Source organism: Hylobates moloch, unplaced genomic scaffold, assembly GCF_009828535.3.
Source record: "Hylobates moloch isolate HMO894 unplaced genomic scaffold, HMol_V3 SCAFFOLD_10, whole genome shotgun sequence".
Classification (NCBI taxonomy): Eukaryota; Metazoa; Chordata; class Mammalia; order Primates; family Hylobatidae; genus Hylobates; species Hylobates moloch.
This window is the reverse complement of record NW_026652285.1, coordinates 76,870,611-76,898,580: the sequence shown is the minus strand read 5'-3', so window position 1 is coordinate 76,898,580 and position 27,970 is coordinate 76,870,611. Positions and strand designations below refer to the sequence as shown.

Below are 27,970 nucleotides of genomic sequence, written 5' to 3'. Positions count from 1 at the left end.
TGTGGAAAGCGGGCAGACGGGGTGGGAACTTATGAAGACTCTTCTGATTGTTATTTTCTCTGTGAAGTAAAAGGAAAGGTCATTGGCTAAGAATGAAGATAGACGAGCAGGTGCTGGGAGTCATTGAAGAGAATGCAAGAATGAATAAAATAGAGAAAAATATAATGCTATTATATAAACCTATACATGTAAATTACTTTCCTCTTCAAATTAGACCCCCTGGAAGGCAAATCTCTGTCATGTTAGGTTTTAGAAAAAGTCATAATCTACTTGGAGCTAAGTATGAAGAATAAGATATATGATTTAAACCATGTAATTCTATTTTTGCTTAAACCAGGGAAGCCTTTAAGATAACTTACAGTATATCCATTAAAAAAGATAAAAATGTCAGCTTCCCCTTCCCTTTAAATATAGTATGGATCAAAGGTAATTGATGTTCATAACCCTAAGGTACTGTAACATTCTGAAGCAAAATATTAAATGTCTTCTGTAGTATTTTAGTTAACTTTTAATTTTATTGGTAATTTATGGGTAGTTAACCACATACTTGTGCCTCAACTATTTCACATAAATGTGAGACGTCTTAGGCCTCTTTGAACTCTGCACGGAAAAGAATGCTGAGGAGGCATGTCTGTTTAAGCTGCCACTGCCTGCCTCTCATAAATAATATCTCACATTGCATAATAGCCCAGATAAACTGCAGATCGCTTAGAGCCTGATAAATGAGAGGAAACTGTATAGTTTGTTTTCCAAATTTCACTTGGACAGCTAATTCACAATTTACTATTTTATAGCTATAAGATTTTAAAAATATAAAATAATATAGCTGTAAATACAGATTATCAGAAGATAGTCTGTAAAAATGTAAATATAATATAGCTGTAAATATACACTATCGGGAGTACCAAATCTAGTTTTAGTAGGTAGAGGCATCAAGTAAAATGGAAATAAAAGATGTTTCAAGGAAAACTCCAGGACATCTGTGGCAGTACTAAAGAAACCTTCCTTCTCAGGTTCCCAGCATGCTATTTTATTGATGTAACAACATTTTCAATAAAGTTGGTAAATTATCACTATATTACTGTCTTATAGCAACATAGTAAGAGCTTTAGAGATCATATAAGTATAAAATGTGAATTTAAAAAAACAATGAATATGCAGGATTTTTATTAGGGCAAGCATTTCCATAACCATAAATATTTCTTTAAAACAAATAAATGTCCCAAGATCTCTGTTAGTGATCCAAACTAAGTAGAAATTAGTAAAATTAATTATAAATGAACAATTTCAGCATATAAACCAACAAGTCTTTTCTAGATTTTTAACACTGTGACCCAATTGCATTATTTTCCAAGTTAGAATGACTAATAATCAATGTAAAAGCAATAATTAATACAGATGACATTGTACTTTTTCACAGTAAAGAAATAAACAATCTAATATTTTTATAAATCCCATTTTATATCACAAAATAACCTTTACTAAGCAATTTTTTTTTTAAATCTTAGGAAATACAGACATGAAAAGATAGCTATTTTATATAAATAATTCAAAAATACTGTCAGGCAAGGAAATGTAAAATCCTTATTTGAGTAAAAGAAAATGCTATAAAGCAATGAGTTATCAAAATACAGAAGAGGTATTCTAAAACAAATGAAAAACCAAGATGATGAAATAGTGACAACTACTTCTAATGTGTAACAGATACTGAAATGCCAAGGTGAAAGTGAACTGAACTATTTCTTAAAGCAGTGGAGAAGATGTAACTTTCAAAAATGCAAGAAGCATAGCAAATTAACTAATTAACTTACCACCTCCTTCAAATAAAAGCAAGAACCTCTTGGGAGAATTTAAGCACCATTAGCAGACATATCTTAGAGCAGTTAATGAAATGTTTTGTATTTCAGTAGAAAACTATTTCAATGGTGAAAATGATGCAGGAATCAGAAGCATATTCTGCTGAGATTCTAGGTAGTTGACACTTTCCCGAACTGGAAAAACATTTCATAAGAAGGCATACAGTTATTGGTTGAATCACATTTGTTCTAAAAATAATTCATGCCTAGTCAAACAGCTTACCAGCTGCCACAACTCTGGGATCCTCATGGGACTTACGTCTCCCAGCTGCACGACTATCTGCACTCTCATTCCACCAAAGAACATGAACTGCAGAAATAAACCACAAATAGTTTCTGAAATATATGGCAATAGCAAGAAATATAGAAAAAGTGAATCAGAACTGTTGCCTTATTCTTTAAATCAAAATCAAAAGGTAAAACTAAATATGTTAGTGATAAGATTTCAGAGGGATCAGAAATTTGGGAGATAAATTTATAAGGGAGATAAATTTATAAATTTATAAATTTGGGAGATAAACTGGAAACAAGGCTGAAGAGAGAATGCAAAGAAACACAGCGTAAGGCACAATTAAGACTAGACCCGAGTTTTCCTACTATGTAGGAATGACTTCCTACTATGTTTTATTTTTTTAAAAAATTAGATTATAAAAAATTGTTTACTGTAGAAAATTTAGGTGATACAAAGAAAAAATAAAAATTAGTATAATCTTAACTGCCTAGATAAACTTTTATCAACATATGGTGTGTTTCCTTTTAAAAAAAATGAATAAACCAAATTAGGGTCTTACTGTATATTTTTTTTTTTTGAGACGGAGTCTCGCTCTGTCACCCAGGCTGGAGTGCGGTGGCGCAATCTCGGCTCACTGCAAGCTCCGCCTCCCGAGCTCACGCCATTCTCCTTCCTCAGCCTCTCGGAGTAGCTGGGACTACAGGCGCCCGCCACCACGCCCACCTAATTTTTTGTATTTTTAGTAGAGACGGGGTTTTGCCGTGGTCTCGATCTCCTGACCTCGTGATCCGCCCGCCTCGGCCTCCCAAAGTGCTGGGATTACAAGCGTGAGCCGCCGCACCCGGCCGGGTCTTACTGTGTATTATACTTAGTAACAGATTTTTTAAAATGTTGCAACAATGTGAGAATTTTCTATGTCAATGATATTAATTTTGAATGACAAGGACACCAAAAACAATCATGACAAAAACAAAAATTGACAAATGGTATCTAATTACACTTAAGAGCTTCTGCACAGCAAAAAAAAAAAAAAGTATCAACAGAGTAAACAGACAGCCTACAGAATGGGAGAAATTTTTGCAAACTACGCATCTGACAAAGGCCTAATATCCAGCCTCTATAAGGGACTTAAACAAGTTTATAAGAGAAAAACAAAGAATCCCATTAAAAAGTAGGTAAAGGGCATGAATAGTCACTTTTCTAAAGAAGACATACATAAGGCCAACAAACTTATGAAAAAATGCTCAATATCACTGATCATTAGAGAAATGCAAATATAAACCACAATTAGATACCATCTCACACCAGTCAGAATGGCTGTTACTAAAAAGTCAAAAAATAACAGATGCTGGTGAGGTTGTGAAAAAAAGGGAACACTTATACCCTGTTGGTGGGAGTGTAAATTAGTTCAGCCATTGTGGAAAGCAGTATGGTGATTCCTCAAAGAGCTAAAAGCAGAACTGCCATTCGACCCAACAATCCCATTACTGGATATATACCCAGAGAAATATAAATCATTCTACCGTAAGGACATGTGCACGTGAATGTTCACTGCAGCACTATTCACAATAGCAAAGACTTGGAATCTTTTCATGAAAACCTATATGCCCATCAACAACAGACTGGATAAAGAAAATGTGGTACAGACACACCATGGAATACCATGCAGCCATAAAAAAGAACCAGATTATATCTTTTGTGGGAACATGGATGTAGCTAGAGGCTATTATCCTCAGCAAACCAACAGAGGAAAAGAAAACCAGATACCACATGTTCTCACTTACAAATGTGAGCTAAATGATGAGAATTTATGAACACAAAGAAGGAAACAACAGACCCTGTGGTCTACTTGAGAATGGAAGATGGGAGGAGGGAGAGGATTAGAAAAGATAACAATTGGGTACTGGGCTTAATACCTGAGTGATTAAATAATCTGTACAACAAACCCCCATGACATGGGTTTACCTAGGTAACAAACCTTCACATGTACCCTGTGAACCTAAAATAAAAGTTAAAAAAAAAAAAACAGCAGTTCAGCATTTGAAAAAGGCTCCATAAAGTATTAACATTCTAAAAAAATAAGATGTAAAATAAGATGCTTAAAGGTTTCTTCAATCCTATAAACAACAAACTCTAAAAATTTGGAGATAAAAATTAAACAGGTACCAAAATGAAAAAGAGAGAAGAACTGATCTAATAAACATGGCAACTTCATAGAACAAATGGACAACTGTACCTCTGTTGAGTTCTCCATATTCTGTGTGGAAAACACCAACTACTTTCGTGTAGCCTAAATTGATATGGGCATTAATTGCTCTTTCAAATGCATCACCCCACAGAGCTGGCCCACCAGGTTTCATCTGAAAAACAGCTAGTTCATAGACTCCTAGAATAGGGAGAAAAATAATTATTTCACAGAAGACATTCAAACAATTTCTAACCAGGTTTTCTTGATTTCATTAGAAGGCTAACCAATGAATTTAGAGGATAATCCATGTATATATACATATGCAGTCATATTTATTGATTCTCTGCATTATTTTTCTTGGCTTTTATGTTTAGAAAGTCTTTGTCCATGTTTAAGGGTCAGTTGTTAAAATTAATCATAAAGAAAATAAAGAAAAAGGACTGGAAGCTATATATAAACTACACTCTGAAATATTTTTAATCTATAAAATTTGTCAAAAAACCAGATACTGAGAATGTATAATGAAGCAGAATTTTCAAGCTGCCTGGCTACACTTTTTAAAAAAGAAATGAATAACAGAAGTACTTTCTGATATCCTACATTTCCTCCTCCTTTTCAATTTTGAGAGGAAATAACTTTTTCCTTTGTATAATTTTCCCCTATAGGATTCTATTTCTAGTTGACCCGAAGTGATGTCTGAGCCTTTAAGGAGAAAAAGAAAACCCTCAAGGAGGTGGTTTCATTCTTCCTAAATATCCAGGTAAATGCTTAAAAACCATTCTACCTTCTGGCCAGAAGTATAAGATGGGTGGAGAGAAAGAAACTAGAGTACAAGGTAGATTGGACAAGAAAAAGGAAAGAAATACAAAGTTACTAAAGAATTATGAACGACATAGAGGAAGGGAACTATTAATAAGACTTGACACTGAGAAGCCAACTGTTTTACTTAGTGCTGAAAGCTAAGGGGAGTTTTAAGTACATTAGAATCCAAACAAGACTTTTCAAATCTCTTATAATCTAAAATAAAATACAGAGTTGAGTTTATGGGAGACATAAAATGAAATTTAAATTAGTTTATGCTTTTCAAATATGACCTCTGTTTAAAATTAGATTGAAGTAATTATTTCCTTTAGTGAGCAAGAAGTGAAATAAGGAAGAAGACAAATCTTTTCAAACTGAGAAACAAGAAAGAGGAAGACACAAAAGTTAAACTACAATAATGTAGCTTAACAGTGTAATTCATTCCCCCAAAACAGTCAGTTTACAAGCAAAGATGTACTTAATGATTTAAGATTAGCTGACTTTGTGGAAAAAATACTTTTATATTTAGAAGTTTATACATTTTAAAACTGTGACAAAATTTCATAAACTATGACTCATCTACCTACACCTGTTTTCCTAGCTCCCAAGCCCCACTTTTTCACCTGTACTGACCATGTCAACTTTTGTTAGGCATCCGTTAGATTTCAATATGGAAAAATACTTAATTTTTTTGTTTTAAGGATAAGCAATGTTTAAGGATAAGCTCAATGTTTTAAGGATAAGCAAAGAACTCTAGAACTCTCTCTTTTTTTTTTTTTTTTTTTTGAGATGGAGTCTTGCTCTGTCACCCAGGCTGGAGTGCAGTGGCGAGATCTCGGCTCACTGCAAGCTTCGCCTTCTGAGTTCACGCCATTCTCCTGCCTCAGCCTCCCGAGCAGCTGGGACTACAGGCATGCACCACCACACCCGGCTAATTTTTGTATTTTTGGTAGAGATGGGGCTTCACTACGTTGACCAGGCGGATCTTGAATTCTTGATCTCAAGTGATTCGCCCGCCTCGGCCTCCCAAAGTGCTAAGATTATGGGCGTGAGCCACCGCGCCCAGTCTCTAATTCATTTTTATCTCCAGACTCATCATATATTATTATATAAAACAAAGAATTATACATTTTTTTCCTATAGAACTTTACTCTTTATAGCTTTAGGTCTTTAGTATTTTACTCATTAAAACTCATAGTCTAAGAGGGAAGAACTCACCTTCTTTTGGAGGCTTTTCTAATTTGGACCATGGTATCAGGTAAGTAATTTCCGTCTCTTGTTTATCAATGTGAGCCAAATTTGGAATGATAGTTTGTTCTTGCCATTCCTTACAGTTGGCTAAGGCTTTCCGAACTTCAGCTCGATGAGCAAAATTATCTATGGGAGGAAAATAATTAAGAAAATGTTTTTTGATTTAAAATCGCCCATATTTTTACTTGAATTTTACTCAGTTCAGCAAATGTGCAAGGCCATATGGGAACCCCATGTTATTATGTCGCTGGAGATGCCAACATAAATATATGTGACAACTGCTCTCAAGTTACTCATGGTCTAAAAGGGGAGTTGAAATGTAAAAAACTAACTTAATTGACATAGAATGGACTTTATAGGCTCTAAGACTTTCTTAGGAAGTTGTGTGAATTAGGTTCGTTATTCAATCTTTCTGTACCTCAGTTTCTTATTCTGTGAAGTGAAGAAAATAGTATAACACCTACCTCCAGGGTTGTTGTGAGGATTAAACGAATTAGTATATGAAAAGAGCTTAGAATGGTGTTTGGCACCTTAGTACTCAGTATATGTTAACGATTCTTATTAATGGAAGCATTTGATTTATAGAGAAATACTATTTTTCCTTGGTGGTGGGTGATTAGGTCAAGGTACACGTTGAATCAAATTTAACATAAATGAAATTAAGATGCACTTTTTAAGCCTCTTTTTTGAACAACAGCTCCCAATGAAATAGTGCTGATTCTTTTATTTCTTGTCAGTAATTCTTTTTCTCTACAACTGATTTCTCTTCTTTCTAAGTTACCCAAACAGGTGTATACATTTACCAAGATATGGGCCTAGTGTAGTCAGCCCTCCCTCTCCACAGGTTCTGCATCTGTGGATTCAACCAACTGCAGATTAAAAATATTAAAAAAAAAACAAGTGAAATAATATAACAACAATTTACATAGTATCTATATTGTATTAGGGATTAAAAGTAATCTAGAGATGCTTTAAAGTATATGGAAGGATGTGTGTGGGTTTGATGGAAACACTATGCTGTTTCATAAAACGGACCTGAGCTGAATCTGGTATCTACAGGGGGTCCTGGTACCAACCTCCTGCAACCTCCTGCGAATACAGAGGGACAAATATAGTATATTTACTTTTAGGGCCTCCTAAGACTAATAGTAAATGAATTATATGATTTATGCTGAGGATAAGGAATAACACCTATCTTACAAGTGAATTACAAAGTCTTCATGAGCAGTTTAATGGGACATGATTAAACTTGTGGCTCACCTAACGCACATAAGTGGATTATATATGTTGTTTATCTAAAGTATATAAATGAATTATAAACACTTTATTGGCAGTTTTTTCAATGGGACATGTTTCAACTTGTGGTTTATCTAAAGCATAAATGATGTTTTAACAGGGTCTGTTTTATTATAACAGGGAAAAACTAAAGAATTATGTCAAGCATAGAATGAACACTTTTCATATTAAATTACTTTATGACTATTAACTTTGGACACTGATCACTAAACAGTAAATGAAATTATTAAAAGTTCTTTAGGTATCCTCAAGTCCTGATGTGGACTGTTAAGAACAGACATGGGAGTAACAAACATTCTGGAGATTCTTGTTACTTGTTCTCCTTCCTCTACTAAACCAGGGGTAGGGCAGCTTCGGTATGGGAAGAACTGTCTCTCATTCCTTTTCCTTACCTCCCTAGGGTAGTATGAAAGTGAATTCCTTGAAACTCTGGGGTACAGAAATGAAAAAAGAAGTCGTCTTTAAACATAACAGAATTATTAAATCTCAGAGTTGGGTGAGGTTTAAAAGTTAACTATCATCCTTTAAAAACCTCCGTTTTTATAAAGCTCCCAAATGGGTGAATTATTTCTGCAAAAATGCTGATATCCAGCCCTAGCTGTAATAATAATAAGAAAAAAAAATCTCTTATCCTAATGATACTCCTTTACCTAAGAACTGCAATTAGGAGTCTCATAAATTTACAAAGCATTCTCCCTTATTTAGCCAGTATTCCATCTTCGTCAATACCATATACATTAGTTACACATTTACAACATTTTTATTAAATATACATGTCTTTTGGCAGGCCCAACTGTGATCTTAACCCACTTGAACATTTACAATTACTGCTTTAAATTTTTCACGAACTATCTTTATAGCAAATGATTCTAACATTTTTCTGAGGATTAAAGTCTAGTTCACAATTTTATGGTTTGATATATGAGACTCCATGTTTTCTCATTTATGGTAACATAAGAGTTCAAGCAAGTGGTGGTTAGAGGTGTACCACTGGGAAGAAGATCTGCTAAATTTATTTTTTTTGCTATTGCTTTTAAAAAGTCTTACTTAACCTGTATGTATCTATAGTAATATAGATCCACGAACTAAGTCTTATGTTACATTTAACACAATGAAAATCTATACTGAATACTAAAACTGGATGACTCTTTACCATACTTCCAAATATGAAACACTTTATTCATTGTGCCTCCAAATTCCACACTCCAAAATCCAACCAATTCAGAGTAAGTTGTCCGAAGACGAATGTTTTTCTTAAGATTTTCCATGAACGCATTCATATTTGAAGGTTTAAGGTAATAAGTACGAAATTCATAGAGCGTTCCATCGTATTGTCTAGGACCCGTAGCAAAAGATGAGCACACCTGAAGGAGGTAAGACAAATGTAAATATCTTGGGAAGGTACAATTACAGATTTGGTTACAACCAAATCTGAGTCTGGTACAAGGAACACACATAGACTCATTATCCATTGTTTACTTTTGTTGTCAATTCTCCATGTACATTTGTTTACATAGAGATGTCAATAAAGATAACTACTCTTAATTCTGATGAATATATAGCGACTGTTTCCCAGCAGGGGTCTACCTCTAGCCATTTTTTCACGAGAATTTGCTCATAAGAAGGCTGTGGGTTCATAATGATACTCCTTTACCCAAGAACTACATTTAAGACTTAGTCTCTTTAATTTACAAAGGGTTTTCCCCTGTTTAGCCAATATTCCATCTTACTCAATACCATATGTATTAGTTCCACACACTGAAAAAAAATTATTAAGTACACATGCCTTTTGGCAGGCCCAAAAATATGTTTACTAACAAAAAAACTCTTGTTTTTAAAAGGTTCCTAAAAAAACAGGAAGGGCTATTCAGGTCAAAGTATTTCCTGAATCCACTGATGAAGACTACTGGTCAAAAACAGGAAGCTATAGTAAAGGAAGCTATAGCTTATCGAATTGCATTGTACTATGGGTGTATACTGCATAAAGGCTGAAAAGGAAAAAAACTCAACAAATCAGAATTATCTGCATCATTGTTTCTAATTTCTAATTACAGATGCAATATCAAGAAGTATGTACATTTAGTGCACTCAATTATAGCAAGTTTATGGAACTATCCTTTAAGAACCACTCTTTGTAATAGTCATACGCCCAATAGGTAAATTTTCTGTCCTAATCTGGCCCTCTGAGCCTGAGTGAGCATAATGTTCAGTAGCAAATGCCCTGTCAGAAATTATCCAGTCTGTCTGTCTGTATGTACATGCAAATATTTATGTAAACACACGTGTATACGCAGACCACTCCCGTGGCATTCTAGTTTACAAATCCATTTATTTAGGCATGGTTAGCATGTGACAACTTCCTGAGGCCCACTACCCAGGGTAATCTATCGCAACAGTTTCAGTAGGCATCTTTCAGTGACATATTTTTGGTTACAACATACAAATGTCTATGTAGTTTGTGTGCATAACGTCCTAATTATAATTGTCTATCTTGAGTTCATTCATCTCCAGCATGAGTTATGCCCTTATGCCCAAGTGTCTTAGTTTCCTTGGAAAACCCTTCTTCACACCAAAAAATAACTGCAACTATCCTTTCTTTTGATGGCCATTCTTTTTGGGTCAATTTAATCAAATTCTGAAAATAAAAAAACTGCTTAGTATCTACAGTTTAAAAATATTATTATCTCAGAAAATGGGCCAATGAGGTATTTGTAATAACTGCTTTTAATGTTGGTTTTCGGAGATTTGTATCTGGAGACGTTATCCTAAAAAAAGACATTAGAAAAAAAATTATCTACAAACATGTTGTGTTTACTTGGGAATGAGAAATGAGGATTATAGATACAAATGTATGGGATAGAAAGCCATCAACGCATCCAATCAGGGAAAGGTAAAGGGAAGCTTTCATCAGCAAAAAGGGACAGATTCACATAGGCTGCTTACAAAGAGAGTTGATTGGTTCCAGAGACTCAAAGACAGAGTTGTCAGTTCAGTGGTACAGAGGCTGTTACTGGGCAAGCGGTCTTTCAGGAACATCTTATCTGAATTACTGCAGAGTCCTAAAGAATGTCTAATGATAAACTTTGTTAAAGCAGGAGATGGGTGTAGGATGTGAAAGGGTTTCCTGTGGGGGTTTTAAAGTCCTTAGGCTGGGCGCTGTGGCTCATGCCTGTAATCCCAGCACTTTGGGAGGCCGAGGGGGGCAGATCACCTGAGATCAGCAGTTCGAGACCAGCCTGGCCAACATGGTGACACCACAACTCTACTAAGTAGTAAACACAAAAAAAATTAGCCGGGCGTGGTGGCGGGCGCCTGTAATTCCAGCTACTCCGGAGGCTGAGGCAGGAGAATCGCTTGAACCTGGGAGGCGGAGGTTGAAGTGAGCCGAGATCGCGCTACTGCACTCCAGCCTGGGCGACAGAGCGAGACTCCGTCTCAAAAACAAAAACTAAAATCACAAAAACACTGGCATCCAGTTAGAAAACCCCTCTGACAGCGACTGCCGGCGAGACGACCACGGCCTGTAGCCTCCTCCTCGCGCTCCAGACGGCTCCAGAGATCGCGTTAGAACTTCGGCGGCGGCGCGGGGCCCCAGGTCTGGGAGCGCCTGAGCGTGGCTCGCACGCTCCAGAAACACCTCCCGCCCCTCCCCTCCCCTCCCCTCCGGCCAGGGCTCGGGCGCGCCCCCGCGGCCAGTACCTGAGGCGCGAGCGTCCGTGAGGCAAGCGCCCTGCGCAGTCCGCTTCTGAGAACCAGCATGGCGCGGATTCGGCACTGAGAAAAGCAGCCAGCAGAGTCCTTTGTGAGACTTCTCTGAAGGCTTCCCGAGTGGAAAAAAGCGGCTCCTGGACCACTGGCTGACGCAGGCAGGGGCGGGACTCGGCGGAGTCAGCTCCACCCCGGCTCGGGAGGCGTGACAGGTCCTGTAGCTTGGCGTCTTTCTCTTTGGCGCTGAGCCTCGGTCCCCCTTGGTTTCCTGAAACGTTCTTGCCCCAGACGTTAGAGGTGACAGAATTAGCTGAAGGCTGGGATCGTTCCTGCCCCACCTTTCTGGGCCCTGACCTCATTCGCTCCAATGCGCAGTTGTGTAGATTCGTAAGTGTGCGGGGGTTGTGCTTGTGTTGCCCCTGGAGAAGGAAGGGGAGGTGTTGAGCGTGTGCATGTGCAATGCTTTGCATTTAAAGTCGAGATGTTGACAGGGTTAACTTGTTTGTTTGTTTGTTTGTTTTTTTGAGACGGAGTCTCGTTCTGTCGCCCAGGCTGGAGTGCACTGGCGCGATGTCGGCTCACTGCAAGCTCCGCCTCCCGGGTTCACGCCATTCGCCTGCCTCAGTCCCCGCAGTAGCTGGGACTACAGGCGCCCGCCACCACGCCGGGCTAATTTTTGTATTTTTTAGTAGAGACGGGGTTTCACCATATTGGCCAGGCTGGGACAGGGTTAACTTTTACAGGTTGTGATAGACGTGTATTTGTAGACCAGTGAGCCTTCGCTTTTCTGCATTGTGTTATCTGTCCCCATTGCCACCCCACTGTGATCTTGGAAGGCTCCTAATAAAGATTTAATTTTCCATGAGCTCAGTGGAGTAGCAGCACCGAGCCTGATAGGAAAAAGGCGAAGTTAAACAGAGATAGTTTGAAACTAGATCGTTCTGTAAGCCTTAACAGCAAAACAGCCGACCTCTGGCCTAGTCCTCCCAGTCCCGGAGTACTGGTCCCCAGACTAACCACCTTCAACATTTTAAGCTATTCTTCTAATACCTGTTTCCGTATGTTTTTTATTTTTTTATTTTTTTGAGACAAGAGTCTTGCTCTGTCGCTCAGGCTGGGGTGCAGTGGCATGATCTTGGCTCACTGCAACCTCCACCTCCCGGGTTCAAGAGATTCTCCTGCCTCAGCCTCCTGAGTAGCTGGAATTACAGGCGCATGCCACCACACCTGGCTAATTTTTCTATTTTTAGTAGAGACGGCGTTTCACCATGTTGGTCAGGCTGGTCTCGAACTCCCGACCTCAGGTGATCCTCTCTCCCCGGCCTCCCTAAGTGCTGGGATTACAGGCATGAGCTACTGCGCTTGGCCTGTATTTTAAAATAGTCATTTTCTGCTATTTCTTGCATTTTCAGTTATGGAGAGTATGTGTTGACTTCCTTCTGTGGCAGATGAGGATTTAGGTCTCACAGAAGCCACTCCCCCGGGGACTTATCATTTGTGTTGAGAACATTCAAAATCCTCCTAGCAATTTGAAACTATATATTATTAACTATAGTTATCCTAAAGTGGTATAGAGCACTAGAACTTATTCCTCCTATCTAGCTATAATTTTAACAAATCTCTCCTATCCTTGTCTTCCTCCTAATCTTTCCCATCCTCTAGAATCCTCTGTTCTACTTTTTATTTCTGAAATCAACTTTTTTTAAAGCTTATACATTAGTGAGAATATGTGGTGTGCAACTTTCTCTTGTTGGCATATTTCACTTAAGGTAATATCCACCAGTTCCAGCCATGTTGCTGTGAATGACAGAATTTCATTCCTTTTTACTGCTTAATAGTATTCCATTGGGTATATGTAACATACTTTCTTTATCCATTCATCTTGCTTGACACCTAGGCTGATTCTGTATCTTGGCTATTGTGAACAGTGCTGCAATAAACATGGGGGGGGGAAGATGTCTTTTTGATATACTGATTTCTTTTCCTTTGGATAAATGCTCAGTAGTGGATTATTTGTAGTTTCTTCAGGAAACTCCATAGTGTTCTCCATAGTAGTTCTAAGAGTTTACATTCCCAACAGTGTATAAGATTTTCCTTTTCTCTGCGTCCTCATCAGCTTTGTTTTTTGACTTTTTGATAATAGCCAGCCTAACTGGGGTGAGATAATACCTCACTTCCCTGATGAGTGATGTTGAACATTTTTCATATATTTGTTAGCTGTTTGTATGTCTCCTTTGGAGGAATGTCTGTTCAGATCATTTGCCCATTCTTAAATTGATTTGTTTGGTTGTTATTGCTGGTGAGATGTTTGAGTCCCTTGTATATTCTGGATATGAACCCCTGTCAGATGAATAGTTTGCAATTATTTTTTCCCATTCTATAGGTTGTTTTTTCACTCTGTTGATTGTTTCATTTGCTGTGCAGAAGCTTTTTAGTTTGACATAATCTATTTTTGCTTTTTTTGTCTGTGCTTTTGAAATCTTATTCATAAAACTTTTCCCCAATGTCCAGAAGCATTTCCCTTATATTTTCTTCTAGTATTTTTATAGTTTCAGGTCTTAACACTTAGCTCTTTGACCCATAGAACTGAATTTTTGTATAGAGTGAGAGGTGGGGGTCTGGTTTCACTCTTCTGCATGTTGATATCCAGTTTACCTGGCACTATTTATTGAAGAGACTGTCTTTTCCCCAGTGTATGTTCTTGACACCTTTGTCAAAAACCAGTTGGCTGTAGATGTATGGATTAATTTCTGGGTTATATATTCTGTTCCATTGGTCTGTTTCTGTTTCTATCCCAGTACCATGTTGTTACTACTATAGCTTGTAGTATATTTTGAAGTCTGGTAGTGTGATGCCTCTAGCTTTGTTCTTTTTGCTTAAGACTGCTAAAAGCAAATTCTTGATAAATAAATAGACCTATTCTTTATAAGATATTAAATAACAATATCTAATGGTAGGTGTAAGAGGTATCATAATTTTGAAGTAGTGATGAAGGTAAAATAAATTTTCTGTATTTGCAACAACTATAAATAGAATTTGACAGTATCTATGATTTTTACGGACTAAAAAGTTGCAGGTCCTGCTAATAATAGTTTGTTGCCTACCTTCACAAACAAAGGAAATGCTTAGAAGTTGGTGCCAATAAAGATGGAACTTTTACCTATCCAAGTTATCAGACTCTGAATTCTATCCATAGACTCCTTCAGGATTTGTGTACTAGAGGTTACAAACCATTACTCTAGAGTATATAACTAGGAATGGAATTGCTGGGTCATAAGTTATGTACATATTCATCTTTACTAAATCGTGCCAAACTGTTCTATAAATGTATATTCTTAATAGCAGTGTATGAGGTTTTCCTGACCAATTTCTTATTATTGCCCATCTGATCTGATGGTGTGAAGATGCATTTTTACACCTCTCATAACAAATAAGTATTAGTTGAAGGATGGTGGGAATTACAAGAAGTGGGCAAAGGGAACAATCTACCTGATGATGTTCTTGCATTTTTTTTTTTTTTTTAAGGTCAGGCTCATGCAAAAGCAGGAGAGGTGTATCCAGTGCTGGCCCAACTGGATAGGAGGACAGCAGCTGTACATGTAAACTCTAGATGCTTAAATTTCCTGAGTGAAAACTTTCCAAATAAACACTGAGATGGAAGACTCTTAGACAAAACTCAGAGCCAATGCCTCTAACTTCCATGATAGGTTTTTACCTCCAGTGTTGAGTCTTCTTTGCCTTAGTGTAGGAAACTCATCTGTCCTTTGAATCCCTGGGAGCTAGATAAATGAGGGGTTACTATACTTTCTGCTTTTCCAATTCCCCTCAGACAGCTAATTCATAATTTACTATCTTAGCTATATGTAACAGCAGTGTAAAATAGAAATATAAAATAACATAGAAATGTAAAAATAACATAGCTGTAAATATAGATTTCATAGTCTTGGAAGTACCAAATCTACTTTAATAGGAAGCACTCAATTAAAACAAAAATTAAAGTTGTTTGTAGGAAAACACTACCACATCTGTGACAGTACTAAAGAAAATCTGATTCTGGGGTTAGTGGGATACAATTTTCTTGAGGTAACTTAATATTTACAGTAAAGATGGTAAATTGGTACTGTCTCATTACCTTATAGCAATACAGCAATAGCTTCAGAGAAGATAAATATATAAAACTCAATAAAAAGAACCAGAATGTATATGTAGGCTTTTATTAGGGCAAGCATTTCCATATCCATAAAGATTTCATTAAAACAAATGGATGTCTCAAGTATCTTTGTTAAACAGGATCCAAAATGAAGTAAATAGTAGTTAAAATTAATTATAAATAAAGACATTTCAGCATATAAACCAACAAGTCTTTTCTAGATTTTTAATACCAGGACCTAACAGCATCATTTTCCAAGTAAGTGACAAATAACTAATGTGAAAACCATATTTAACATAGATGTCACAAATGACAATGTGGTTTTCCATAGTAAAGAAATATGTTAATTTTCATGAATCCTATTTGGTATTACAAAATAAATTTTACTGGACAAAAAACAACCAAAAAAACCAGGAAAACAGACATGATGGAAAGGTTGATAAAATATATTAACAATTTAAAAATGCTGTCACAAGCATGGAAATGCTACCATTATCATTTGAATACAACAAAATGCTATAAAGCAGAGTTGTTAGAGTACAGTAGAAGAGCTATTCTGAAACAAATGAAGAGTCAAGATCTTAAAACAGTGACAAGTATTTTTAATGTATGACAGACACTGAAATACCATGCAGAAAGTAAACAGAACTATTTTTTGAAGTGGTACTTAAAAAGCACAGATGTAGCCTTCATAATGCAAGAAACATAGCAAATTAACTTACCACCTCCTTCAAATAAAACTGAGAACCTCTTGGGAGAATTTAAGCACCATTAGCAGACAGATCTTATAGCAGTTAATGAAATGTTTTGTATTTCAGTAGAAAACTATTTCAGTGGTGAAAACGATGTAGGAATCAGAAGCATATTCTGCTGAGATACTAGGTAGTTGACACTTTCCCGAACTGGAAAAACATTTCATAGAAAGGCATATAGAGTTACTGACTGAAACACATTTGTTCTAAAAATAATTCATGCCTAGTCAAACAGCTTACCAGCTGCCACAACTCTGGGATCCTCATGGGACTTATGTCTCCCAGCTGCACGACTATCTGCACTCTCATTCCACCAAAGAACATGAACTGCAGAAATAAACCACAAGTAGTTTCTAAAAAATATGGCCTTAACAAATAAGAAATAACAGAAAAATGAATCAAACCCATCCTATTCTTTTTTTTTTGTTTTGAAAGAAGAGTTTCACTCTTGTCACCTAGAGTGGAGTGCAGTGGCGGGATCTCGGCTCACTGCAACATCCGCCTCTTGGGTTCAAGCGATTCTCCTGCCTCAGCCTCCTGAGTAGCTGGAATTACAGGCGCCCACCACCATGTCCGGCTAATTTTTTTTTTTTTTTTGTATTTTTAGTAGAGATAGGGTTTTGCCACGTTGGGCAGGCTGGTCTCGAACTCCTGACCTCAGGTGATCCGCCCACCTCAGCCTCCCAAAGTGCTGGGATTACAGGCATGAGCCACCGCGCTTGGCCAAAACCATCCTATTCTTTAAATCGAAATAATGATATCAAAAAGGTAAAACTAAATATGTTACTGATAAGATTTCAGAGGGGTCAGAGACTTGCTAGAGAAATTGATAAATTAATCAAATTGGTTTTATAGATGAAGAAATACAAGGCTGGAAAACGGAAGTACTGAAGTAAAACAGCTAGAGGCACAATCAAGACAAGACCCAAATTTTATGATTTCCTACTATATTTTCCTTTAATTTTTAAAAAAGCAAAATTATGAGCAAATTGTGTTTACTATTCAAATTTTACATTATACAAAGAAGAAAATTAAAAGTGGCATAATGTTAACAGTATAGAGAAAACCTCTATGGAAATTTATTGTATTTCCTTTACAAAATATGAGTAAAACCAAATCAGGGTCTTATTATATATTATAATAACAGATTTAGCTTAGTAACAAGTTTTTAAAAATCAACAGTATTTTCTATGGCACTATTAATTTTTAATGGTTATATAAATTCCTCCTTACAGGTACAGCAACTTATTATGCCAACCCCTTATTGTTGACTATTTAGACTATTTCCAATATTTCAGTATTCTATAAAATACTGGAATAAATGTTCTTCTTGTACAAAATTGCTTATGAAGTTTTTATAATTGTAATATATAAATGTTAGATGTATAGGAAAATACAGATTATAAACAAACTGTAATCATTTTATTTTTGGTGTATCTCTTTTATATTTGGTGTATCTCTTTCTGTATTTGTGTATATATGTATTTTTATTTTTTAATTTTAATTTTATTTTTATTTCTGTAGAGACAGGTTCCCACTTTGTTGCCCAGGCTGGTCTCAAACTCCTGGCCTCAAGCAATCCTATTGCCTTGGCATCCCAAAGTGTTGGGATTACAGGCGTGAACCACCACACCTGGCCTGTATTTTTATATATGGTTGTATATTTATACAAATAAACATATATATGCATATTTGCTTAGCTTATGTAAATACACGATATGATGTACATGTATATCGATTTCTGTATTACGTATGTATTACATAAAGAAGGTCATACTACATTTCCAATGTTTCTTTAATGTAAACAATATTAACAAACTTCATTTGAGCACAACTATATGTTTATAATAATACTTTCAATGACAACTACTGACATTTATTGAATGATATAACTGTGTCAGGCTAGTTTTAAGCATTTTAATGTATTAACTCATTTAATTCTCATAATAATCTAGGTCCTCATAATAATCTATCATTTTATAGACGAAAAAATTAAGGTATGGTGAGGTTTACTTACCCAAAGTCAAAAAGTAAGTAGTGTACCTGGGATTCAAACCTAGGCAGTCTGAATCTGATTATTTCCTTAATATAAAGTAGAATTTAAGTTGAGGGAACCAAAGAGCATGTCTTAAATATATGTACTTACATATAGTGTATATAGTATACACTGTCCTCCAGAAATGAGGTACTGATTACCAATTCTCCTAACACTGAGAATGAATTTAAGATTAAAAAGTGTATGAACACACATTTTCTGTAGTTTTTTTAAAAATAAAACTTCTATATGTGCAGTATAGAAAATAAAGGTAGAAGCTAGGTGTAGTGGCTCATGCCTCTTATCTCAGCACTCGGGGAGGCCGAGGCGGGCGGATCACCTGGGGTCAGGAGTTTGAGACCAGCCTGAGAAATCCTGTCTCTACTAAAACTACAAAAATTAGCCAGGCATGGTGGCACACAGCTGTAATCCCAGCTACCTGGGAGGCTGAGGCAGGAGAATCGCCTGAACCAAGGAGGCGGAGGTTGCAGGGAGCTGAGATCGCACCTGCACTCTCCACAGAGCGAGGCTCCATCTCAAAAAAAAAAAAAAAAAAAAAAGAATATTAACATAGAGACTTAACCATTTATCTCACTGAAATATGACTACTATGTATGTTATATACTTTCAAATTTCTTTTCTGTATAATTTAGCACACCTATACACATACACACCCAGGCATATTTTCTAGAAGTAATACTGGCAAAAACAATAAAAATAAGGCTTTTCTTTTTATTGTCAAATTTTGGGGGAAATTAAGCTAATATGAACCCTCCACAGTATCTGAGTACTTATTTTTTCCTGACCTAATACTATATCCATGTAAGTATACCTTTTATAAGGTAAAGAAATGGCATCTCATTATTGTTTTAATATGCATTTTCCTTAATATATATTTAGTAGCCATGTGCATGTCTACTTTTGCATAAATTTTTATTTTTGCTTTTGAATTTCATTTATGGTGATTTTCAGGCATCCAGAAAGTTTGAGCCTTTGTATAATAAAATCATAAGTTGATTTTTTTTTCTTCATAGTTTCTTCATTTGCTTTTGGCTTACAAATATAGTCCCAATCCACATTATTAAATAAATTCATCTACATTTTGTTTTACCAATTTTATGAATTAAATTTTTTTCATTATAATATACAATCCAGCTTGACTTTATTTTCACATGTGGTGTGAGATAGGCATCTAATAATTTTCATAACAGTTTCTCCTCCATGTATTTTCCAACCTGAATATACATCTATTTTTATATATTCTATTTTCTTATGACAGATTATTACAAGAAGTTGAATTTCTGCATAAAGATGGGTATATTAGGTTTGAGATGTCCATTGGACATAAAGAGATAATAGAAAGGCAACAGGATATTATGATGAGTCTTTCAAATATTTGTTAACTATTCTTAGACATTTATCCTTCGTTACTTTTTTTTTTTTTTTTAAGAGACAGGGTCTCACTATGTTGTTCAGGGGCTGGAGTGCAGTGGTGCAATCATAGCTCACTGTAGCCTTGAACTCCTGGCTCAAGCAATCCTCCCACTTCAGCCTCCCAAGTAGCTAGGACTACAGGTGTTTGCCACCATGCCCAACTAATTCTTAAAATTTTTTTTTGTAGAGACAAGCTGTGTTGCCCAGGGTAGTCGTGAACTCCTGGGCTTAAGCAATCCTCCAGCGTCAGCCTCCCAAAAGCGCTGGAATTACAGGTATGAGCTACCTCATCAGCTCTTTTCTCCTTTCAGATAAACTTTACAAATGTTTTTCTGAATTTGCCACAAAAAATCTTGAAATTCTGATTGAAATGTTTTTCAACATTACAAGTTAAATACCCCAAGTATGTGTTTTATTAAATAAATTTATATCCATATATAAATTTACCTCAATATATATACATATTTACTACATCTGTCTGAATAGATATATATAAAACTGTGGTGGAAAATGGGTAAATTTTTATGAGGGGGGTTTTAATATTTATACAAAACATATATTACTTTTTTTGCTTAGAGATAATCTCCCTACCCCAAGTAATATTATTTAAAAAAAATCAATAAAAGTACATTCAGAGGAAAAAGAAATGATAAAGTAACAGATTATTTCTTGAGGTTCCTTCATTTTTTTTTTTTTTGAGATGGAGTTTTGCTCTTGTCACCCAGGCTGGAGTGCGATGGCACGATTTTGGCTCATTGCAACCTCCGCTTCCTGGATTCAAGTGATTCTCCTGCCTCAGCCTCCAGAATCGCTGGGATTACAGGCCCCCACCACCATGCCTGGCTAATTTTTTCTATTTTTACTAGAGACGGGATTTCACCATGTTTGCCAGGCTGGTCTCGAACTCCTGACCTCAGGTGATCCGCCCCCTCAGCCTCCAAAAGTGCTGGGATTACAGGTCTGAGCTATTGCGCCCAGCTGAGGTTCCTTCAGTTTAAAAAATTTAATCATTTTGATGTATCAGGGAAAACAGCTATTCAGCATTTGAAGGTTTCATAAGTTAACATTCTAAATAAATAAGATGTAAAAGAGATTTTCTCAATTTTAAAAATTACAAAAAACTAAACATTTGGCAGTAAATAATAAAATATACTCTATAATGAGAAAGAAACTGACCTAAGGAACTTAGGTCACAATATATATTACAATTTCATATAAGAAGAAATGGACAATTGTACCTCTGTTAAGTGCTCCGTACTCTGTGTGGAACACTCCAACTAGTTTTGTGTAGCCTAGATTGACATGAGCATGAACTGCCCTTTTAAATGCATCACCCCACAGAGCTGGCCCACCAGGTTTCATCTGAAAAGTGGCCAGTTCATAGACTCCTGGAATAGGGAGAAAAAGAATTTTTCAGAAAACATTCAAGCAATATCCAATCATGTTTCTCAGTGAAAAGTCTTTCACTATCTACACACACAGATTTGGAGGATCAGACACGCATACATATTATGTAGACATGTTTATTATATTTGCACTCTCTTTGCTTTTATGTTTAGAAAGTCCTTGCCCATGTTTAAGAGTGAGTTGTTATGCTTAATCATACAGATGACAAAAAGAACTGGAAGCTATTATAAACTATTATCTGAAATATTTTTAATCTATAACATTTGTTAAAAAACTGTTGAGAATGTATAATGATATAGAATTTTGAGCTGCATAAGTCTATGCTTTTAGAAAATAAAAGAATAAAAGAAGAATTTTCCAATCTATATTTTCATTCTTTCCAATTTCCGCTATGTTTTTCTTCATATAATTTCTCCCTGTAATTTTCCACTTTTAACAGGAACAGCAAAGCAAAGAGTGGACCTGAAGTGATATCTTTGAATTTTGGAGGAAAAAAAACAAACCTAAAGAGATGGTTTTATTTTTCCTAAATATCCAGGTAAATACTTGAAAAGTATTGTACACTTTGGACAGAAGTATAGGGCTGGTGGAGAGAAAGAAACTCTGGGACAAGTAGGAAAAGCATGTAAAAATTTCCAAGCAATGATGTACACAGAGGAGGAGAACCAAGATTTGACACTGTCAGAGAAGTGAACTATTTTATTTAGATAGTGCTGAGAGCTGAGGGGACACCTAAGTAGGTAAAGATCCAAGGAAGACTTTATAAATTTTTTGTAACCTAAATACACTACAAAGTTGGGAATAATGAGGGAAGTAAAATAACATTTAAATGAGTTTATGCTTTTCTAATCTGACCTTTATTTAAAACTGGATTGAGGTAATAGTTTCTTTAAGTCAGCAAGAAATGAAATCAGCAAGAAAACAAATCTTAAGCAATTACTTTCAAACTGAGAAACAAGAAAGAAGACAGAAAAGTTAGATTAAAGTAATATAGCTTGGCAGTTTCACTTAATCTGTTTCCCCCAAATATTCAGTTTTATAAGCAAAGCTGTATTTAATGATTTAAGATTAATTATAATTTATGAAAATACTTTTACATTTTAAATGTAAAATTATTATTTTAAAATTATGGCAAAACTTCATATGCTATCCCTTACCTATCAACACGTTCTTTGCTCCCAATGCACAAATTCTCAACCTCTACTGACCATGTCAGTTTTTTCTATAACACAGTTAAGCTTTACAAATCTGCAAGGTCTCAATTTGAAAAATATCTCATTATTTTATGCTCATTTTTTTAAAGGATGGGGTAAGAGCTCCCATTTATTTTTACCACCACAATCACTGTATGTTTCTATATAAAACAAAGAATTAATTTTATTTTTTTCCAAAGGAACTTCAGTTTTTATCACTTAAGTTCTTTAGTATTTTATTCATCAAAACTCAGTGACTAAGAAGGAAGGACTTACCTTCTTTTGGAGGTTTTTCTAATTTGCACCATGGTACCAGATAAGTAATCTCACTCTCTTGTTTATCCATGAGAGCCAAATTTGGAATGAGGAATTGTTCTTGCCATTCCTTATCTTTGGCCAAGGCTTTCCGAACTTCAGTTCGATGAGCAAAATTATCTGTGGGAAGAAAAGAATTAAGAAAAATAAAAAATTCAATTTTAAATCACCTGTACTTTTCTGGGTTTCATTCAAATCAGCAATGGTCATTGATGCCATATAAGAACCTTGTGTTAGGCCTTTGGAGACACCAACATAAACAGATGTGACCATCTGCCCTGAAGTTGCTCAAGGACAAAAAGGGCAGTAGAAATGCAAACTGTAATGTCACATAATAGGCTTCATAGGCTCAACCATATAGTAGGCAGTTTTGTGCATTAGGTAAGTTATTGAATCTTTCTGTGCCTCACTTTCTGTGAAATTGAGATAATAAGACATCTACCTCCAGGGTTGTATGAGGATTAAATTAACACATGAAAGGAGTTTAGAATATAGTGGTTGGCACTAGTTAATACGCAGTATATGTGAACTATTCTTACTTGATTGAGGCATTTAACTTATAGTGCTAGTTTAGAGAAAGACTTTTTCTTTGGTGGTGGTGGGTAGTCAAGTCCAGATACACTCTGAATCAAATTTAACATGAGTGAAGTTAAAACATCTTGAATCAAATTTAACATGAGTGAAGTTCAACTGTACTTTTTAAAGCTCTTCTCCTTTGAACAAACCGATTTCAAAGAAATAATGCTGATTCTCTTATTGTCATCCATTCTTTCTCCCCAGCACTTGTCTTCTATTTAAGTTACCCAAACAGTTATATACATTTGCCAACATATGGGCCTAGTACTATAATTACCATTAGGACCTCATAAGACTAATGGCAAGAGAGTTTCATATGGTTTACATTGGCATAAGGAAGAATACCTATCTTACAACTTAAGTGAAGTATATCAGAGCTTAGTTTTTTTCAATGGGCTATGATACAACTTGTACCACATCTAAAGCATAAACTGTATTTTAATGGGGCTTTTTCTAACAGGGAAAAACCCTAAACCAAACACTAAATGAAATTATTAAAAATTCTTTAGGTATCATCAAGTCCTGATGTAGACACTGGAGTAACAAGCATTCTGGGCATTCTTGTAACTTATTCTCCTTCCTCTACTAAACCAGGTGTAGGTTAGTTTCAACATGGGAAGAACTCTCTTTCATTCCTTTTCTTTTACCTCCCTAGAGTAGTATGACAGTGAATTCCTCAAAACTCTGGGGGTACAGATACGAAACAAATGTGGTCTCTAAACATAACAGAATTATTAAATCTCAGAGTTCAGTGAGGATTGAAAGTTAACCATCATCCCCTATAAACTTCCATACTTGTAAAGTCCCTTAAATGGTTGAATTATTTCTGCTAAAATACTGATATCCAGCCCCCTAGCTTCAAAAAAAGAAAAGATTTCTCCTTTCCTTTTGTGATCTTAATCCACTTGGACTTTTACAATTGCTGCTTTAAATTTTTCATGAACTGTCTTTACAGGAAACCATTTTAACATTTTTCTGAGGTTTAAAGTCTAGTTCACAATTTTATGGCTTGATATATGAGATGCCATGTCTTCCAATTTTTAATGTAATATAATGTAATGTTTAAGCAAGGGGTTAGAGGTGTACCACTGGGAAGAATAAGAACTGAATTTTTTTTTGGTATTGCTTTTCAAAAGTCTTAGTTAACCTGTATGTATCTATAATAATATACATCCAAAAACTAAGTTTTATGTTACATTTAACAGAATGAAAATCTATACTGAAAAATGAAAATCTATACTGAAAGCCAAAATTGGATGACTCTTTACCATACTTCCAAATATGAAACACTGTATTCATTCTGCCTCCAAATTCTACACTCCAGTATCCAACCAATTCAGAGTGAGCTGTCCGAAGATGAGCGTTTTTCTTAAAATTTTCCAGGAACTCATTCACCTTTGAGGGCTTAAGGTAATAAGAACGAAATTCATAGAATGTTCCATCGTATTGTCTGGGTCCCGTAGCAAAAGATGAGCACACCTGAAGAAGATAAGACAAATGTAAATATCTTGAGAAGACAGGATTCATATATTGTGTTAAAACCTAATCTGAATCTGGTACAAGGGACACTCATAGACTCATTACTCATGTTTGTACTTCTGTTGTCAATTCTCAATATGTTACTGATGGAGGGTGTCCAGGTTCTTGGTGTTTGAACAAAGAACTGGACAAAATGCACAAAGCAAGGAAAGAATGAAGTAACAAAAGCAGATTTATTGAAAATGAAAGCACACTCCACAGGGTAGGAGTGGGCCTGAGCAAGTGGCTCAAGGGCCCTGGTTACATAATTTTCTAGGGTTTCAGTACCCTCTAGAGGTGTCCCATTGGCTACTTGGTGTAAGCCGTATATAAATGAAGAGGATGAAGTAAAGTTGCAAAGTCATTTACTCTTGTGTACACCCTATGTAAATGAAGAGGGTATTTCTTGTCATAGCTGAAGTGTTTGATTTAGTTCTGGGAAGTTCTTAGGTTCCCTGCCTCGAGGCCCTATTCTCCTGCCTCACATATACATTTGTTTACATAGAGGTGTCAATAAAGACAACTACTCTTAAATATGCTGAGTGTGTAGTTACTGTTTCCTAGTGGGGGTTCACTGTCACCTTTAGCCACTTTTTCAGAAATTGCTCATAAGAAGGCGCTGAGATCTTAATGATACTTCTTTTTGCAAGAACTACAATTAGGATTCTAACAAATTTACAAAAGTTTTCCTATTAGCCAATATTGCATCTTTAGTCAAGAGCATATGTGTTACAGTTATGCACATCAAAGAACTTTATTAAGTACGCACGTAACTTTTAACAGGCATAATAAAAAAATGTTTACTAGAAAACTCTTTTAGGTTCTTGAAAAAAATGGAAATTACAATTCAGGTCAAAGTATTTCCTAAATTCAAAGAAGTAAACCACTGACCAAAAATAGGACTGGAATGTAACTAACACAATAAAAAGCTCTGACCTATCCAATCATTGTAATATAATGGTAGAACATGAATGCTGAGAAAAGAAAATTCAGAGTCAAAATTTTCTGATTATTAGTTTCTAATTACAGATGCAATGTGAACAACATTTAATGAATCCACTTGTACCACATTGATGAAAATATCACTTAAGAACCATTAATTCCTTTTGTAATAGTCATACACGCAGTGTAAATTTCTAATTTGTGTTCTGGTTGAACTTTCTGTAAGAAATACCTCGCCTAAGATTATCCTCTATGTAGGTATCTATGTGTATGTATGTATACACATACACATACGCGCACACACACACACATATATATACACGCATGGTATACACACAGGCACTCGTGATACTCTTATAAATCCATCTTACATAAGTTTGATTAGCATGTGCCATTTCCTGAAGTTGATTACACCAGAATAATCTATTAAGACAGTTTTGATACCTACAAAGCTATGGACAAATTAGGGCTTATACTGACTACCCACTATGTCTCTGAAAGCAGTAGGCTTTTGCTCCGACATATTTTTGTTTACAAAATACAAAATTATGTAACTGTATGATAAGGCTTAATGATAATTATCTAGAGTTAATTCTATTCGTGTGTGAGTTATATTCTTATTGCTCAAATGACTAAGCCTACCAACAAAAACAACTGCAGCTGCCCCTGCCTTTCGTGGTCACTGTTTTTGTGCTTTTAAACCAAACTCTAGTAACAATGTTGGTAAAGAAGCAAGTGCCTAGTATACATAATTTCAAAATTATTATAATAAAATATATCAGGAGATAGGCCAATGGGGCATTTCTGACAAATGGATTTCAAGTTGATTCGAGGAATTTGTATTTGGAGGATAAAATAGTTGATCAAAGGTACACATTTTTACAATTTTGGGCAGTATTAATATACAGTAGGGAACGTATAGTGAGAGAGAGATGTGGACAGGTGGTGCCAGAGAAGGAAGACCAAAGGGGAGTAGGGTATGGTGGGGGAGCCGGATGGGAGTTAAGAATTTTGTTGCAGGGATGACTTTTAGCTGCTAGGGCAGAAATCATGAATCGTCCATCCTCCCTTATCTCCAAGTTAGGGATCATTCCCACCAGCAACAACCTCCACTTCACTTAGAACAACTGATGGACATTTTTAAAAACTTAAAAGTTTGGAATCATGCCATAAGGACGTCATTCCTGGCCCTGCCCCACTGGAGAATCATTAGGGTAAAAACTGCATTGTTAACCCGGGGTGAATGGACATGAGCTGCTCTTCTTTAGTGTTCCTCAGTCTGTCTCTAGGACAGGTTAATCCCCTTCCCATCCTGCTCCTTCAGAAAGGAGTAAAGTCCTAAACATGAAAAGGAAAAGAAATTTCTAGGTTGGAGCCATAGAATAGGCCACTCCCGAAAGTTAGGGCAGAATCACAAGCTCCATTTTGTCCATTTCTCATTTAAGGTTAAAAGAATCTGTCTGTCATCGTCCTGTTTGATAGGAGGCTCCGGTCCTGCCTGGTTGGGGGAGCGACCGCACGAAGCGCGAGTGGCGGGCAGGGTCCAGCCCCACCGGGACCCTGGGCCTCCTCTTCAAGGGTCTCCGCGAAATGCTTGGAAGTTGTGTGTTTCATTTAAAAAGGGGAGGCCGGTTCCGTGGCAAGCGGCTGGTCGGCAATTCCCTCCTTCAACCTGATGTCTAGAGAGGGCGGTGGCTTGGAAAGCTACGACTCCACCGGCGGCTCCACAGCGCCAGGTGACAACATGGGAGCGCTCCCTGGGCCGCAGCCGCGACGTAGCTGGGCCGCAAAAACGAAATAGCCGGCGCCATTGGAGTGTCCCGGTGGGTATGGCATCCAGGCTAGAAAAGCCCTCTGACCGCGACTGCCCGCGAGACGACCCGGGCTGAGGGTATTCCCCTAGCAGCGGCCTCCTCCTCACGCGCGTTCCGGGTACCCCTGTCTTGGGGTTCCGGGGCTCACGCTAGAACCTCTGTGGGGCCCCAAGCCTGGGCGCGCGTGGCGCAGAGCGCATGCGCATTGCTCGCACGTTCCCGGAACACTCCCCCCTCCCCTCCCCTCGGGTGAAGGCTTGGGCACCCCCGCGGCCGGTACCTGAGGCGCCAGCCTCCGTGAGGCTAGCGCCCGAGTCAGGGCGCTTCTGAGGACAAGCATGGCGCTGCTTGGGCGCTGAGAAAAGCAGCCAGCCGTGTCCTTTCTGAGACTCCTCTGAAGGTTTCCCGAGTGGAAAGGAGCGGCTTCTGGATCATTGGCAGACGCAGGCTGGGGCGGGGCTCGGCGGGGTCAGCTCCACCCCGGCGCGGGAGGCGCGGCGGG

General features: G+C 36.8%; 2 protein-coding genes and 1 long non-coding RNA gene across 4 annotated transcripts; 1 reads left to right on the top strand and 2 right to left on the bottom strand.

Moving 5' to 3' along the window:
* Window positions 1–1,162: 1,162 nt before the first annotated feature.
* Window positions 1,163–11,454, bottom strand: LOC116475495 (protein NipSnap homolog 3B). Of its 2 annotated transcripts, none has more exons than XM_032164772.2 (6): window positions 11,324–11,454; window positions 8,778–8,988; window positions 6,296–6,454; window positions 4,325–4,474; window positions 2,080–2,166; window positions 1,163–1,991 (listed from the first exon to the last, which is right to left on the bottom strand). In XM_032164772.2, the coding sequence occupies exons 1-6, from the start codon at window positions 11,381–11,383 to the stop codon at window positions 1,915–1,917; spliced, it is 744 nt and encodes a 247-aa protein (XP_032020663.1). In that variant the 5' UTR covers window positions 11,384–11,454; the 3' UTR covers window positions 1,163–1,914. The 2 variants fall into 2 exon arrangements, with proteins under 2 accessions (XP_032020663.1, XP_058301571.1); XM_058445588.1 differs by lacking the exon at window positions 11,324–11,454 and adding an exon at window positions 10,568–10,816.
* Window positions 11,416–24,526, top strand: LOC116475499 (uncharacterized). The gene is made up of 4 exons (XR_004249913.2): window positions 11,416–11,719; window positions 19,891–19,978; window positions 21,550–21,648; window positions 24,400–24,526. It is a non-coding gene; the product is annotated as an uncharacterized LOC116475499 (long non-coding RNA).
* Window positions 15,531–27,970, bottom strand: LOC116475498 (protein NipSnap homolog 3A). Its single transcript, XM_032164774.2, has 6 exons — window positions 27,749–27,970; window positions 24,463–24,673; window positions 22,580–22,738; window positions 20,942–21,091; window positions 16,475–16,561; window positions 15,531–16,384 (listed from the first exon to the last, which is right to left on the bottom strand). Exons 1-6 carry the CDS (start codon window positions 27,806–27,808, stop codon window positions 16,308–16,310), a joined length of 744 nt encoding a protein of 247 aa, XP_032020665.1. The 5' UTR covers window positions 27,809–27,970; the 3' UTR covers window positions 15,531–16,307.

Excerpts from the sequence above, each read along its gene's own strand:
- LOC116475498 (XM_032164774.2), bottom strand. The coding sequence starts at position 27,808 with ATGCTTGTCCTCAGAAGCGCCCTGACTCGGGCGCTAGCCTCACGGAGG. Across the intron at positions 24,674-27,748 it reads CACGGAGGCTGGCGCCTCAG|GTGTGCTCATCTTTTGCTAC; the intron begins GTACCGGCCGCG and ends TATCTTCTTCAG. Across the intron at positions 21,092-22,579 it reads AGAAAAACCTCCAAAAGAAG|GAGTCTATGAACTGGCCACT; the intron begins GTAAGTCCTTCC and ends TCCCTATTCCAG.
- LOC116475495 (XM_058445588.1), bottom strand. The coding sequence starts at position 10,660 with ATGTTCCTGAAAGACCGCTTGCCCAGTAACAGCCTCTGTACCACTGAA. Across the intron at positions 8,989-10,567 it reads GGAACCAATCAACTCTCTTT|GTGTGCTCATCTTTTGCTAC; the intron begins GTAAGCAGCCTA and ends TACCTCCTTCAG. Across the intron at positions 1,992-2,079 it reads TCCCAGAGTTGTGGCAGCTG|TTCGGGAAAGTGTCAACTAC; the intron begins GTAAGCTGTTTG and ends ATGTTTTTCCAG.